This window comes from Plectropomus leopardus, chromosome 7 (genome assembly GCF_008729295.1).
Source record: "Plectropomus leopardus isolate mb chromosome 7, YSFRI_Pleo_2.0, whole genome shotgun sequence".
In the NCBI taxonomy this organism is placed as follows: domain Eukaryota; kingdom Metazoa; phylum Chordata; class Actinopteri; order Perciformes; family Serranidae; genus Plectropomus; species Plectropomus leopardus.
Window position 1 is genome coordinate 8,757,571 of NC_056469.1, and position 16,185 is coordinate 8,773,755.

The 16,185-nt window shown below is 42.6% G+C and overlaps 1 protein-coding gene across 2 annotated transcripts in view; it reads left to right on the forward strand.

The window, feature by feature from the left end:
• The window catches only part of rspo2 (R-spondin 2), a 68,855-nt gene that overhangs the window by 40,618 nt on the left and 12,052 nt on the right, over positions 1-16,185 (forward strand). For both annotated transcript variants that reach the window (XM_042490723.1, XM_042490722.1), the window contains exon 5: positions 1,021-1,209. In XM_042490723.1, the coding sequence (XP_042346657.1) occupies positions 1,021-1,209 (189 nt within the window). The remainder of the gene's footprint in view (positions 1-1,020; positions 1,210-16,185) is intronic.

Sequence of the window (16,185 nt, forward strand, 5' to 3'; positions counted from 1 at the left end):
GTGCCTTTACGTGTCGTTTATCATGTCAAAATATGGAGAAGAGATGCTTTTCATTTTTGTTCTTTGCATCAAAATGTTTTTTTTTTATTTTATTTGTATTTTTTTCACATTTTTCCACTGGCCACAGACGTGTTAGACTCCCATTTTCCTTCTTTCCCCTTTCGAAAAAGGTCTGCCTTGTGATATTTCATATCCTAAACCTGTTGATACCCAAGTCTTTCATAAAGTTTTAAAGCAGGTGTGTTTCTGACAAGAAATATGGGATTTTCATTTGAATGCACCTCTACCCCACACCTAGCAAATTGTTGGCAACTTGGTGTACAACTTAACCATGACAATGCACAGAGCCGACCGTAAACAGACAGGAGGCCGTGTGTCACAAGTTGCGGTAAAAACCCCTGTTGAGATGCACATTCCAAATTGGCTGTATACATGTCCAAATAATGCCCCTAAAACCTCAGTAACACCGGCATATCATGTTTTAATCGGAAAATGCCAAATTTGGAAAACAGCCTAATTTGGAATATTTAAACGGAATATACTGTTTATATGATCTGCATCAAATTCAGAATTTTGTCATATCTGAAATACTGTCAGCATGAGTGTGTTAATTGCGATTTGATTCAGGTCTGTAACTAACGCATTTATGTTTTTTTCAATGTAATAATTGTTGGCCAAATTTCCCATTTTTTAAGACTGTACCAGTGGTACCAACCATGTCATATCATCTTCTCAACAAGTAGTAAGAATAATGCTCCAAAGTAAGGCTAAATTTTGGCTATGGAAAAAACAGTGGCCCCTTGACCTCCGACTTTAAGATATCTGAATACCTTGTCAATATCAACTTCACAACTGTTTTGTAATGCAAAATAATGAAATAGGAAATGTGAATAAAAAATGTGATTCACTATTGAAATTCTGCAATTAATCATGATTAAAAAATTATTAATTTAACAGCCCTAATTCAGAATAACAGGTTACATTGGTATGCATGTAACTGAAGACTGTGTGTCTCTGCAGAGGGCTGCGAGGTGGGCCAGTGGAGCGAATGGGGAGCCTGCACCAGGAGAAACAAAACCTGTGGCTATAAGTGGGGTCTGGAGACCCGGACGCGGCACATTGTAAAGAAACCACCCAAGGACACAATACCTTGTCCCACCATCGCTGAGTCCAGGATGTGCAAAATGGCCATGAGGCACTGCAGGAGAGGTAAGGATGCGATACCGCCATATGTTGGCATGTGTGAGAGAGATAGTCTGTCAGTCGGTCCCAACTTCATCCATGTTCGCTTTAAAGTTTACACTGAGTATTAAAGAAAACAGCCCACTTGTCCCATAGGAGAACTCTCTTCCCCTCTCTCAGTTCCACCTGTTTCATGTAACCCTCGTACCTTCCACTCAGCCTTGTTTTTTCACCGTCTGTGTTTTTGAGGTGGCGTCCCCATGCATGAAATATCAGTATTTTTCCACGGCGAACTTGTTTGAGCCAGCCCTTTTTCTGAGGTATATTTTTCCCCCTACTCTCCCATCTCCCTTCCCCTCTCCTCAGTGGAATTCTTCAAAGTACGAACTGCAGGTTTCCTCAATGGCCGTCTCTGTTTCCTCCCGTCAGCTCGAGAGATATTTGCGGTGTGCACAGCATGTATGTCAGGCCATTAAATGAGAAGTCAAATCTGGAATTTCTCTCTGTGTGAATACAGCAAAGGGAAATATTTTTTTTCAAAAAGTAAACCATTTCTCTCAGACGGTCCAAACACACCATTTGGGGGTGATGGCCTCAGTTAGCAGTGCTTTTAAAATAAATGTCTTTTCCCTTAATGCACTTTTACGTCTCTCATAAACTTTGGATTAGGATAGGCCAAGTGTAAATATTTAATTCACCAAATAAGGAAGCAATTACAGTGGCAGATATCATTCAGGCTGTCAAAAAAGAAAAACATTGTTTAACAGAAGGAGGAAAATATTCTAACCTCGAGGATTTTTCTCCATTTTTGGCCTGGACTGTTGGATGGGAGGATCATTTAGTGAAGTGGTGAAAGAGTAAATAAACTTGAAATAAACCCTGATAGTTTCTCATATTTCAGCACTACCAAGGCTCTCTGGGTTGGAAACTGTGATTCCATGGCACATTTAGTTCCTAAAGCCCTGTCCTGTTTGTCAGGGAAATTCTCCCCAACCCCCGTGCACCTCTTCATGACTCCTCCACGCCTGTTTGACCTTTTCCAACAAACTTTATGACCTCCTTTAATTAAAATTTGGCATTGTTGCGCCTGGTTACTGCTGTTAATTGTCCCGAGCATGAAGTCACTGATGTCAAGTTGTTGTTGAGTGCATAGCAGAACCATTCATCTTCAGCAGACTCCCTGCCACTGTCCATTGCAAATCTTTCAGCACAGTTCCTCCGGCCTCGGCTGTGTGGTTATAAGCTGTGTGTAAACGTGTCACTGCGTGTGCATCTTAGGGCTCTGCGGGCTCGAGAAGTGCCGCGGTGGCCTGTTTAATAAAGGTAAATTTCAGACTTAAGGCATGTGTTGTTAATTTCCCACTGCTCGACCGCTAGTGAAAAATCCCACTTGGCAAAAGCCAGTGAAAGGCAACACTCTTCAGTTCAAATAAATACGATGTAAAAATGTAAGCTGCTGAAGTCGAACGCAAGTGAGATCCAGTGCCGTCACATGGGAGCGCGACCGACTGACATTGTAAAATAATCACTTCCCACGAGTGATAATAAAGCATAGTCCGATGGGGAGAGAGGCCACCCTCTGAAATGCAAGTGATCAGGAAGTGGAGGTAAAACTATGGCTGAGTTCAAAATGAAAAACCTTGTGACCTTTTAAATGAATACACATTTGAAGGACTTTGCAGGCTATAGTTTCCTAATACTACATGAAGGGACAGTTTACCCCTAAATCAAATAATAATATTCATCCATCTACCTGATGTAATATTTATCAGTATAGATTGTTTTGGTGTGAGTTGCTGAGCGTTGAACATATCAGTCATAGATATGTCGGCTTGTGGTGCTTAAAGTGCCAAAATAATATACCAGTGACTCAAGATAATCCACAAACCTTCCGCAGTTTCATGTGGAATTATTTTTTTTTTTTGAACAAACCACACCCAATCTCCTCAGGCAGAAGGAGTGCATCTACTTATGACAAGAGGGTCGTGCTTGTGACAGCATGAGATGTAAACATTAATGGCGTCTTCCCCAGCTGAGTTGTATCAATGGGAACTGAGAGCTGGTTTCAGTTGAGAATTGGTTCCAAATTGTCTGATTCATAATCGTATGCAAGCTTATTTATATTATTTGATGGATGCCAGCATGTCTTTATTTTATTTTATTTTATTTTATTTTATTTTATTTTATTTTATTTTATTTTATTTTATTTTATTCTGACAGTAGTGTATTACAAAACATCGATGTGAAACTCATGCATCTACGCTGCTGGAAACTTACAACAAGAAGGAGTCATGGGGGAGAGAAAGAAATGGTCTAAAGTGTGTCTCCATTTTACAAAGAAAGATGACACTGGTACTGTTTGTATTATCTTTAATGTTATAATTTCAGGTAAGGATGGAAACACCCACAAAATTCTGAAAAACCTTTTCTGACAATATTCATTAAAATTCAAGGAATGCCATGTATTTGACACTCTAAGCAAAGCTGCCACAGCTTCCCAAACAAGCAGCACATTGCTTAAAAAGTGTAAATATCCTATGTTATAACAACAATAGCGCCATGCAGGCATAATAATGTAACAGTTGGATTGATGCTGAAAATCTTTGGAGACTTACTTTTTATACACATAGACTTTTTTTTAATCAAAAATGAATAAGGGAGTGTTGTTCAAGAACCAGATGGACAGATTGATGATGGCATTGATGTCAATAAAATCTTATCAGGTCCCATCCCCAGTGAGCTGTAACATGAGCTAGCTCAGTGGTTCACGTAAACTAGCAATAGATGAAGAGAGATATTGCTGTTGAGTTTTTTAAATGTGTTTTTTTTTTTTTTTTTTTGGTGCTTTGAGCACCAGAGGCTGACCGCCATCTAGTTCCATTATATTCGAGTGAAGGCAGACATTTCAACAGACGATATTTCCAACACTCTGCAACTCACAAAACAATCTAGATTATTAAATAGCAATTCGCGTTGGCTGCTAATTAGTGCAGGATATGTAGTTTTTGATTTGGGGATGAACTGTTCCTTTAAAAAAACAGGACTTCAGTATTGTAAATAAAATGTTAAAATTAGAGAAGTGCAACCTCAATGTATGGATTTTTTGTATTCAAAAGGGAAATATAAATATAAGAAGTGCTTGTAATGATCACCTGGAACTTAAGACAGTCTAAAAATGGACATTTTTATCAGCTCTTCTCACGGGACATCAGACACCAATGTTTAGGATAAGCATAGGATTATATAACTGCAGACCGCAAAGATGCTGTGGATTAAATGGAGACAGGAAATAAGAGGACACAGCATGTAGGTATACACTATTTATGGAAATGCTAATCTGATCACCCAGGCTTGCATTTCGACATATCTACGTATTTCAATTACACTGGACGTCACTGAAAGATCCCTGTCTCCCAGCTTAGCCTGAGACGCATAAGGACGACGCGAGTGATCTTCTTCTTTTTCCCCTCTGTGTCGGCAGAGATCTAATCCCTCTGTAAAACACACACACGAGCAGAAAGAGTATAAAGCCCAGATAATGTCAAGAGGCGAGGCACTCACAGCAAACATGACGAGTTGTGTAAACCGTGTCTGATGTGTTCCGTACAAGTTGCCGATCAGTGTAAACACTGTATATCATTCGCACTGCTGGGATTCATTTGCTGTTCTTGGGCCGCGTTTGCCAGGACAGCAGTGTCCTGATAACTTATGCTGTCCCCCAAAATGGCGAGGAAAGACAAAATATGTGGTGGTGCTTTCCATCCAACTGTCAAGCTAATTTTAAGCAAACTTTTGAAGTTTGGCAAAATAAACTTGAGATTTGGTGCATTTCCACTGGCTGTGTTGCACGAAGGACGCCATATTGAATAGTTTAACCTGTGTGTTTGTTTTTGGCATTGAGATTAAACAGCTGCAGCTTTATTTATTTGGTGTTCCCATGGTTATTAATCACATTACTTCCGAAAACATCGGATGATTAGAAAACCGTTCAAGCAATGTTGATAAAAATCTTTGTAAAATTCTACCAGCTGTTTAACCTTCTAACTCCCGAATCAACATCAGTTTTCTTGTGCTGTGGTCAGATACTTTTTAAAAGCATTAACACCTCTGAAACCTGTAAAAATTGGTTTGATTTCCTTTCAAAAAACGAAAAAGGCAACTTGGCAAAAGAGGTATATACTATATATATATAATGATTTTTCACCACTTTCTTAAGGTCTTTTTTTGTATTGTTTTATTTTTATTTATTTTGTTGCTTACTTTCAGGTCATTTTCTTGTAACTTTTTATTTATTTATTGCAATCTGCAAGCAAGCCAATTTCCTCAGGTTTCAAAAGGTTGAAGATGGTTTTGATATAATGGAAAATGTGCTAGACAATCTCTAGTGGAATAAGAAAGTCTTGTCTCGTGGTGGCTTGGCTGGCGTGTGTGCCAGCATTGTACCCCTGAGACGGTAAAATGCTCTTCTGTCCTCCGGATCCCTGGAGTCCTGCTCTGATCAAGGCTATAAACAATAAAGAGACTTTATTAATAGCTGCTCCAGTGCTATCACCATTGACAGACTGCCCCCCCCACTCTGTCTTGTGAGCTGATGGGAGGAGAGGAGAGGAAAGGTGAGGAGAGCGATAACGCTGCAGCGCCCAGCTGTTCCACATTGATGCCGTTAAGGAATCCCCCACAGAGATTTCCCAGCAGCCTCTGTCACTAGATTCACTGGTTTACAAAGTGACGTGTGTGACAAGTTTGATTGCTTTTTTTCTGCTCTATCAATCCATCTGTGCATTTTTTTCTTTCTGTCTCGCCCACCCACTCTACTATAATCTTGGAACAACAGCTGCTTCTGCCAGCGACATTAGATCTTGTGTAAACAACTTAAAACGTGAAAGCTCTCCAAACTCTTAACGTAATCCCCGATTTGGGATTTAAGAGGGACTAAAGTCCAACACAAACGCACCATTGCAACTCGGGCTAATTTCCGACAGTTTTCGCAAATCGGCTTTTAGATTCTCAGACGGCGCAAAAGTCTTAATGGTAGCGGGTAGGACTGACATTTGTGCAGCTCTGCTTGCTTGATTTGTAGGTAAAAGTAGATTATTTCCAGGGGCATTTGTAGTGCAGGAGCCCAGAGTTAACCTCAACAAGAACAGAAGTTTTACAATATGGAGTTATGGAATAGTAAAAATTTATAGCTTAGCAAATTTTGGAACTGATAACAAAAGCATATTAAGGTTTCCAGAACAATGCAGCTCAGTTTACACTCTAAAAGCCCATGAAGTCTCACAGCCACACTACTGATCTCATGGAAAGAAAAAGGAAAGAGGAAGTACAAAAAGATGGAGCAAATAATGATTATATTTGGCTATCGGATTATGTACCTGTACTTGGACAGCTGCAGGCCTTTGTGGGAGTATTGATCTCCCGTGTGTGTAACCAGAGAAACCATTTCTGCTGTAGGGCTTGATCAAGGCCAAGCCCTCCATCCCATCCGTCATCTGAGTGCTCGGCTCCAGCCACCACTAATACTGTCTGTCATAACTTTTGTGTGCAGTTTGTGTTTGCACTGTAACTGTGATAACTACCTCTTGCAGCCATGATGCCCAGCCTATTCCCTCCGCCATCAATTTGAAACCCTGGATAAACAAGTTTCGTTACACGTTCTGTGGCCGGGATGTAGAAGGAGGATTTACCAAGCTAGACTCAATTTACCACCTCATCACTCCTCTGCAGTGTGACATCTGAAGGCCCTGAGAGGTCTTTGTCTGTATTTAAGGCCTTGGACATGACAAAGAGGCGGGCAGTTGTTTAATTTACCGCACAAGCACCTACAGTCTGGTGCAGGGGACCAAAGTGAAGCCAGATCTGCCCCTGATCGACCAGACCCAAGAAAGGTTTGGTTGGCTGGTGGGATCTATGCCAGGTTCTGTCTGAAGCCAGTGTGGTTCTGCGGTAAATCCACAGCGATGTGGACCTCCTGGTCCTCACCGTCTGCAAACCATCTGCGCCTAAGTCTCTGCTCCTGTAAAACGATGCACAGAGCAACGGTGATTGCCTCAAATCCGCTCTGGAGGAAGCTCAACCGCCTTGTCTGTAACGCACACTACTCGGGACACCAAAACGATTCCGGTTTCTGGCAGTCTTTGCGTACCAGCAAGCAGTTAATGCGCGTGCATGCGTGTGAGCGTGTGACACACAATTTTGGTGTTTATACTCACTGAGCCAAGAGGTTTAAGCTCTGGCGAAAGATGCCATTCACTTCTGAGCGTTTTAGTTACGCAGGCAGCGTGATCACATCTGAGTCTGGCCTGCGTTTGGCTTGGAAAGCCGACATCCAAACACATTTCTGGATGTGTTTTTGTCAGCATTGCCTTCTACCATCGGGCCAGCTTTTTTCTCAAACAGATGCACGCTTTCAACTTTAGGCTAATTGATGGAGCGTGTTCTCCTCGTCTCAGCAGAAGAGCTCACGGGGCAGTTTGTCCAAATCAAACAACAATCGAGCCCTGCTCGAGCCACCACTCTGATGTTGACCCAAAAGAGTCTTGAACAGAGGTTTGCACTTCTGTTACTTCATGTACTTATCTCATTATTCCAATTAATGTTCTCCGGGTGTGCTCTACGGGAAGTCAGGACTGTTGCAAGAGAGAGCTGGTGCACAGATGACAAGTGCTGCTCTCATTTCTGCCACAGAGGAATGACGGGTGGTGATTAACGGCGATCTCTGGCCTGGGTAATATCATGGACAATCCGGATCAGTTCTTCCCGCCAGCGGGAGCAGAGTGAGGAGCGTTTTCCCAGGACAGAAGGAGAGCACTAATTGGCAGCCGACCTGTCATAGTGATTATGTGTGCCTCACACCGCAGCCTGTTGTGACTCGGGGAGCCACAGCTTAATCTTCATTTAATAAGGCCGCTCTGTAGGAGCTGACACAGTAGCTGGTGAGAAGGCCTCAGAAGTACCATGCCTCCTCTGGACAGCATGGATGGCCTGGCTCAGGACACAGGGCCCGAGTTGGCGTCTGACTGGGACAACCAACTTCGTGCAAGCTTGCATCGTTCATTAATTTAATTAAAAGCTGCAGAAATGTGGTTGTGATGATGAGAAAATAATCAGCTGCAAACAGAGACATAATGAACATGTCCTCACGCGGCTGTGAAACTGCAAATCTGAGAGGCTTTTGGAAGCTTTGCACTGAGTACGGCTGAAGAGGAAAGACACATCAACCTGTCATTGACTTGGCCAGGTCTCCAGCATCCCAATGCCAATGGCAGTTATGGTCACCGCTGCGGTCGCACTCACAAATTAACACAAGTTCTGTTTCAACTATAACATATTTGCAAATCTCTGCCGTAGATTATTCTCTCTTTTCTCCCCTCCGTCTTTACACTTATGTTTCATATCTCCTCCTAACCAGATGAAAATTGATTATCGAGGCCCATGTCTGGACAGGCAATCCACACTTGCTTTATACTGATGTCCTCAAACCAAACTTTCGGGTTTATTTTTCTGCCTGTCGCGCAGTTTAGCAGCGTTAAATCTTCTGTCGGAGGAGAAAGTCATTACCAGTAGTCTGTGAGACTTCTCTGCCCTTGGTACATTCCTTATTGGAGGGGGTCAGGAAGGAGGGGGACTATGCTGGAAGCTTTGGGGAGAAAAAGAAAGGAGGGGGGGTCTCTGATTAACTTCCCACTAAGTGCCCCTGCACTCTGACCAAAATAAATATGGCTGCTGTCATTTTGTCAGCAACTGTCTTCAGAGAGCAATATTTGAAACACCCCATGATCCTGCTGGCTTTTATATGGAGAATCCATCGTCATACCACAGGCATGAGCCATAAACATGTGGAGGCCTTTCAAAGACCAGGGGGTGGAGGGATGGATGGAAGGAGGGAGGCTGGAAGAGGAGGGGTCAGCGGTGCTCGCTGGGGCTCCGTACTCCACATTATTGTCATCTGGTCTTTTCCAAGCAGGAAGAAAGAGGAGGGGTGTGAGTGAAGGGTGTGTTGTTTTTTTTTCACACTCTTTGGCCCAGTTGAGTTGTGGTTTTGCTGTGCTGCCTTTTGTAGACTCGTGTACACACATTAGATGAAGCAGTCCTCTTATTTGTTTGACTCGCTGTGTGTGCATCGGCAGCAACGCTATTCCAATAAATCCAAGCCGGCGGGCATAGATATGCACTTTGATAATGTTCAGATGTCCTTTTAACAACCAAAACATGGACAAAAGTTGATGTTTTATGCTCAGCCGTGACTCCATTCTGCATCATTTTGTGAAATCGTGACCTTAATGGATCTTTTTTCAGCTTGAAAACCCGCCTGCACATATTGTTCAAAGAGGAGGAACACTGCTGTGTTGGTTGCAAGGCTTCCGTTGTCGTCGTTCTGGCAGAGGAAATGAGGCATATGGGGCCGACATCAACAGCCCCATCAAAAACAGACGTACACAAACAAACAAAGTGGTAGCAAACTGGAGGGGGGAAGAAGAAGGAGGAGGAGGAGGAGAAGAAGAGGGAGATACTGTAAAGAAGTGGAATGTTTTCATGTTCTCATGCCCCACAAACGGGAGCTATTTCCCCCCGCTGAGTGGTATATGGGCTGATATTGCCCATGACACGGTCCGGGCTGTAAAGCGTGCCTTCGGTGAACGCTCCCTTGATGGGCAGTTTGTGCTGTTATACACCCTGTGATTGTTTTTTACAGCAGACGAGACACGGTCTGGGTCTTTACAGGGATGGATGGCAACAGCTTGTGATGAGATCTTTGAAGTAGGACTCATATATGGACCTCTTTTTGGGCTTCTATAAAATATATGACTACCAGCCAGAGACATCAACTTGTGATAAAATGGAGGTTTGCCTCTGAGAACAGTCTATGATTATTTCTTTATATCAGAGGGCCAACCAGGAAAATCAATACATTGAGGTGCTAAAGGACTTTACAGAGCAGCTTCAGGGGTGGCAATCTGTAAAACCTGTAATGAAACCTGCTCGCCCTGCTTTAAAACATTTCATTAGTATGGATTTTGGAATGTGCTGTGATGATCCAAATTTTTAGACGTTCATCCACCCTGACAGGCATAAAATTCTAGGAAAACACTGAGTTTTGCACTTTCTTGGAAGCATTTGGAACAGTGAAATTTAACTGTATCACATACACCCAATATTATCAGTTTTCTGCATCAATCCAGTTAACCTTTTGAAACCTGAGAAAACTGACTTGACCCCCCCCAAAAAACAAAGTTAAAAAAGTTCCAAAAAATTACCTGAAAAATAAGCACAAACAAGTTAAAAAACTTTTCATAAAAACTTATTCTAATTATTTAAGAATAAAATGGGTTTTTTTTAAATGATAATATTTGTTGGTTTTTTTTGTTTGTTTTTGTTTTTTTTCACCTTTTACTCATTTCTTGCAATTCGTGGGACATTTCTTGCCAAGTTTGTCACTGATTTGTTTGACTTTGGTTTCAAATGGTTAAATAGCTTCAGTTTCATTCAGCATATTTTTAAACATGAAATGATTATGAATATAGACTTTTTTATAATGGTTTTCTGGACATTTTTGGATAATTTTCTAGTAATCCTCCCCTCTTTTTTAAAACTTATTTTTAGGTAATTTCCTTGTCACCTTTCACTAATTTCCCTGCAATTTGTGGGACAGTTCTCGTAGAGTATGTCATTGACTTTTTGACTTGGCTTTAAATGGTCAAATACTTTGTGAACGGCTCCTGAGCGCAGCACAAGAAAACTGATGTTGATCCAGGTTTCAAAGGGTTAAAATACATCAAGTTCCTATAGCCGTCTGACCTTAAGTTGGAGTAGACCCCTGTGTCGAGGTTTCTCACCTCATATTTAAATAACCCCTCTAGTCTGACCCTGCTGCCAGCTCTCCTGTGGGCCGCAAACACTTTCATCTCTACATCTCCACCACACCAGGAAGGACGAGGATGCACTCACACTTTAAGACACACATTTCACGCACCCAAAGTGTGTAATAGACACCGCCAAACAATAAAACAGACCTCACAGGCAGAACAAGTCACCACATTATCTACTCTCTTCCTCGTCCCTGTTTCCATTCTCCTTTCCTGTCTCGCACTCGAATGACACCCTCTCGCTCATGTATCACATATCACAGTGCAGAGCCAGCTGAGCAACAATGTGCATGCCACAGAGGAGGATGTGCTCGCGTGGCGCGCATTGTTCGAGGCAGCGCTGCGTGCACTGGAGTCCTCCCTTTCCAGTGGTCTGGCTGGAGGAGAGGAGAAGGAAGGCAAGGAGCCGAACGGGATAGCCTGAGAACATCTGGTGCACAGTTGCGCTGGCTCAGCCACCAGAAGCCCCTCTCCTCTCGTCACTGCTCCTCTCCTCCTCTTTCCACCTTCCTATCTTCTCTCTCTCCATCTCTGGCGGGCGTCTTTATTGAGACATCACAGCTTTTAATTACAGCTGCTGATTCAGACAGAGGCTGTGGCTTCTGACCCACTCATGTCCAGGTCGTGGACCCGGTGCACAGACATGCAGACACAACAAAGCAGCAAGTATAGACCTGCCGGCCTTTGGCTGTGTGTACGTCTGGGTGTTTTTATGCGTGTGTGTGAATTAACAGTGACAAATACAGGGGAGGGTGCAGACTAAAAGCAGTGGCATTATAGTGGTAAGTAGAGGCCAGGACAAACTTACCAAGGTTGAAGAGCACTGTACTCCCATCAGCGCAAAAACAGCTTAACACTGAGGTGATGTCACTGGTTCACAATCAGGGTTCCTGTGGATCCTTAAGAAGTCTTATAAGGCACTGAATTCATTCATCTAAAAATAAAGCCTTAATTGTTATTAAAATGTTTCAAATCAATCTTTCAAAAGTCTTTTGGGACATGAGAAGTAGGATTTTCTAAATCTTTTTCTTCCTGATTTTGCATTGGAATTTTTCTTTGTTCAATCATTTCTTAAATTCCTCCTCTTGAACTTGTCATGACGGGAATCCAGGCAATGAGATCTCACATGCAGAGTGAAAAACACAAAATTGCCAAGCAAACCAGCCAGAAAATGTCATACGTATATTCCCACTCCAATTGGTAACCCAAATAGAATATTATAATTTAATATGTTCGTGTCCGACATGTGTCCCATTCTAAAAAGTTTTTTTTTTTACACTTGGTATAGATAATCTAAGGTTTTCACAGGACAAAAAAAAGTCATGTTTTATATTACAATAAATATTTGGGCAAAATTGCCCTTCAGTTTTGGCTACTGTAAAATTTAAATTTCATTCTAGGTGGCATTTAAAAAAGTCTTAAAAAGTCTTAAATCTAACTTGCCTTAAGCTGCGGGAACCCTGACAATTTCAGATGAACGGAGAAAATATTAGCACCAGTTAGTGACCTTAACATGTTTTTTCACTGCATCAAAATCACAAGCCAGCAAAGACACAAGTCTGTCTGCAGTTATAAACTGCTTCTCTGTGAGGTGAAAGAAAAGTCACTGGTCTAGTGCCAGAAGCTGTGCATCAAGACATTTATCAGAGATGTGGACTGGAGTCACATAACAGATAACTTAAAACTCGATCTGACAAAATTAAAAAATTAAAAAAAAACAAACTTGCAACTCATTTTGGACTCTAACACCAGTTATTCGTGCTTTAGCTTGGACTCCAGCCTTTTGACTTTGAGATATTTGATACCTTCCCCCAAGCCCAAAGATGAAAAGTAAGTTGTTTAGTGTGCCAGAAATGAATCCATTTCCCTTCTTTTTCTAACTGACATTAACATGATTCATTCACAGCAAATAAGTTTCCCAGATCCATTTCTTTTGACCCAGTCTGACAACATCCAATCAAGTTGCAGGAGAGAATCATGAGGAACTAACGTTACATCACTGAGCGCCAGTTAAAAAAAAAATAGTATTGTTCCAACTATGATTTGGTCAACAAAAAACTGACTGTGCAAAATGCGAGTGGTGCAGGTCAAAAATTTTAGACTGAAGCCAAAAACTTTCAGCTTTGTTCAACATTTATAATTGCACAAAATACTGTAAATTAAGGCTTGTATTTTCAGAATGTTATGTGAGAAACACCCATGATGTGGAGTTTGCAGTAAATGTAACATGATGGCTCTCAGAGGAAAATCTCGAGACATGATTGAGTGGTCGTTGTCATGAAACTCAACCCGGTCCCAGGTACCATATCAAATCCTTTCAAACATAAATGCTCCTTCCCGCTGGGTGGCAAGGTTCAGGACCGTGATCCTGACAGGCCTTGAGACATTTCTTTCGGATTAGTGGGAGCTTAAGCATCCCTTTGATTTGATTCTTTTCTCCTTCCCCTGCTGCATCTCTGACAGATGCTGCTGCCTTCTGGAGTACACAAACCTCTCCTCAGCGAGGTGAGACCCTGAAATGACCGTTGAAATTGCACTGTAATCATACGCAGCTAAAAACAACAAGAAAATGTCTGCCATATGCCCCAAAGCCCTCTGTTTGTGTTTTAGTGAGTTGAAGGGAGATTATTGACAAGAGTGAGAGAGCGGTGCCTGGATAGAGGAGCTGAGCAGCGATGACTCTTATTGCCCGTGTCTGTGATCAGATCTGTCAGAGCCACTCAGCTGTCTGTCCGCCTGGTGTTTGACAAGTGTTTGATGCAGCACAGGCCTTAGAGAGGATCAAGCCCTTCCTGAATTGGCTTTACCTCTCTCCCCCTGTGCAACAGGAGCTCCGTGAACACATCAAACACACCCTCCAACCCCCTCTCTTCCGCTGTGAACTAATGAACTATTTTTATCAAAAAATATGTGCAGTCTGTTGGATCATCAGAGGAGGCTGAGCAGCAGCGCCTTTCGAGAGTTAGTCAAACAATCAAAGAAAACAAAAAGCGCCGGCCAGACTTGATTCCCTCATCACTGGCCATTGCACGGGGATTGCGGCATGATCCTGATGGCCCCTGTCTCTGTTTTAGTGTCTAAGCCCGTCTGACTTAGCTTGGCTCCCTGCTTGTTAGGGTCTGGTCCTGTTTTGGGACAGTTGTGCTCCACGTCCATGTGAGGGATTTCCTCCTGGGGTTTCCCAGTAGAGGGAAGGGCGGATAAAAGGACTTGTGCAGAAATGAGATATAAAGCGGGAATCATGCTGGACAATTTCCTCCTATATCCTTCCCCGTTCCCTTACAGACCCACAGAGACCAGGAGGATGCAGACCAGGTGGAATTAGAGAATGAGGAGTGTGTGCACCCACACGAACATGCATCCTGAAAAACACTCACGCACGAACACTCATTGTTTTATGGCGCACGGTGGAGATGGCGACTGTGTGGATCACAGATGGTCATCTTGTTCTGTCCCTGCGCCCCTTAGACATTGTTGCTATGTCAAGCTTTTTGCTCTGACATATATGCAGTTTACAATGAATATTCTGGCCATGAAGAGATGAAATCATTTTGTTAGGTAATGATTCTTGGCCTTGGAAGTAATGCTAGGTCACTAGATAGTAAGATAGTTAGCTGGTCAGGCTATATGTGCAGTATATATATATATATATAAAAAGAGCTTGTGCAGAAATGAGTTACAAAGCGGGAATCATGCTGGACAATTTCCTCCTATATCCTTCCCCGTTCCCTTACAGACCCACAGAGACCAGGAGGATGCAGACCAGGTGGAATTAGAGAATGAGGAGTGTGTGCACCCACACGAACATGCATCCTGAAAAACACTCACGCACGAACACTCATTGTTTTATGGCGCACGGTGGAGATGGCGACTGTGTGGATCACAGATGGTCATCTTGTTCTGTCCCTGCGCCCCTTAGACATTGTTGCTATGTCAAGCTTTTTGCTCTGACATATATGCAGTTTACAATGAATATTCTGGCCATGAAGAGATGAAATCATTTTGTTAGGTAATGATTCTTGGCCTTGGAAGTAATGCTAGGTCACTAGATAGTAAGATAGTTAGCTGGTCAGGCTATATGTGCAGTATATATATATATATATATATATAGCAATTGTCTAATAATGGCTGTGTCCCCTCTGGCCACCCTTTAGCGGCAGAACTGGCAGACACTGTTTAATCCAAACTGTGCAGTCGATGTACATACAGAGAAAAAATGATGGGTTTGCTATGCCTAGTTTGAATTCCTGGCTACTATTGGATGATCAGTGTTTGGGGGGAGGGGTATATAGCAATTGTCTAATAATGGCTGTGTCCCCTCTGACCACCCTTTAGCGGCAGAACTGGCAGACACTGTTTAATCCAAACTGTGCAGTCGATGTACATACAGAGAAAAAATGATGGGTTTGCTATGCCTAGTTTGAATTCCTGGCTACTATTGGATGATCAGTGTTTGGGGGGAGGGGTTGTGTGTGTTCACTTCATTTCAGGCATGTGCTACCTGCCAGTAGGTAACAGTGTTTACAAACTGTTTGTTGAAACCCTCACCTATCCCTCCCTCCTCCACCTTATAGCCCCATAGGGATGCAGAAAGCCCCCTACTCTTAGCGCACCTTATTGCATGCCCCCCTCGTGGCTGTGTTAACAACCATTTTATTCCTCTCCATGAAGTGGGGTGGGGTGCTGTAATGCAGAGGGATTGTTTGTGAAGACAGGCTCAGGGGAGGGGGGTCGAGCCAGGTAAATCCCCTCCGTTGGGGGTTGACCCCCCTGCCTTTACCTGAGGCCCAGACTTACATTGCACTCACCAGATCCTGGAAATGCAGATTCACCTCCTCAGATAAATAACAAGTACTCCAAATATTTGTTTAATAGTGGTGCAAAGAGGTCACCTCCGTTGCAGGATGTGCTTTTTCTGCCCACTGTGAGTATGAGGGTGCTTTTAGATGAGCACAGTTAATCCTGGTGAGGTGCTGGTTTACACAGACAGAAGATTGGTGAGGTTGTCTGGACTGAGTGTGTTTTATTCTATTAGTCAAAGGATGCCAAGGCAGATTTGTTGTAAAAAGGAAAAGGTAGAGTGTGTAAAAGTACACTAAAGTGATCTGCCAAGTGCAGCTTTTATTAGCTTTTACTT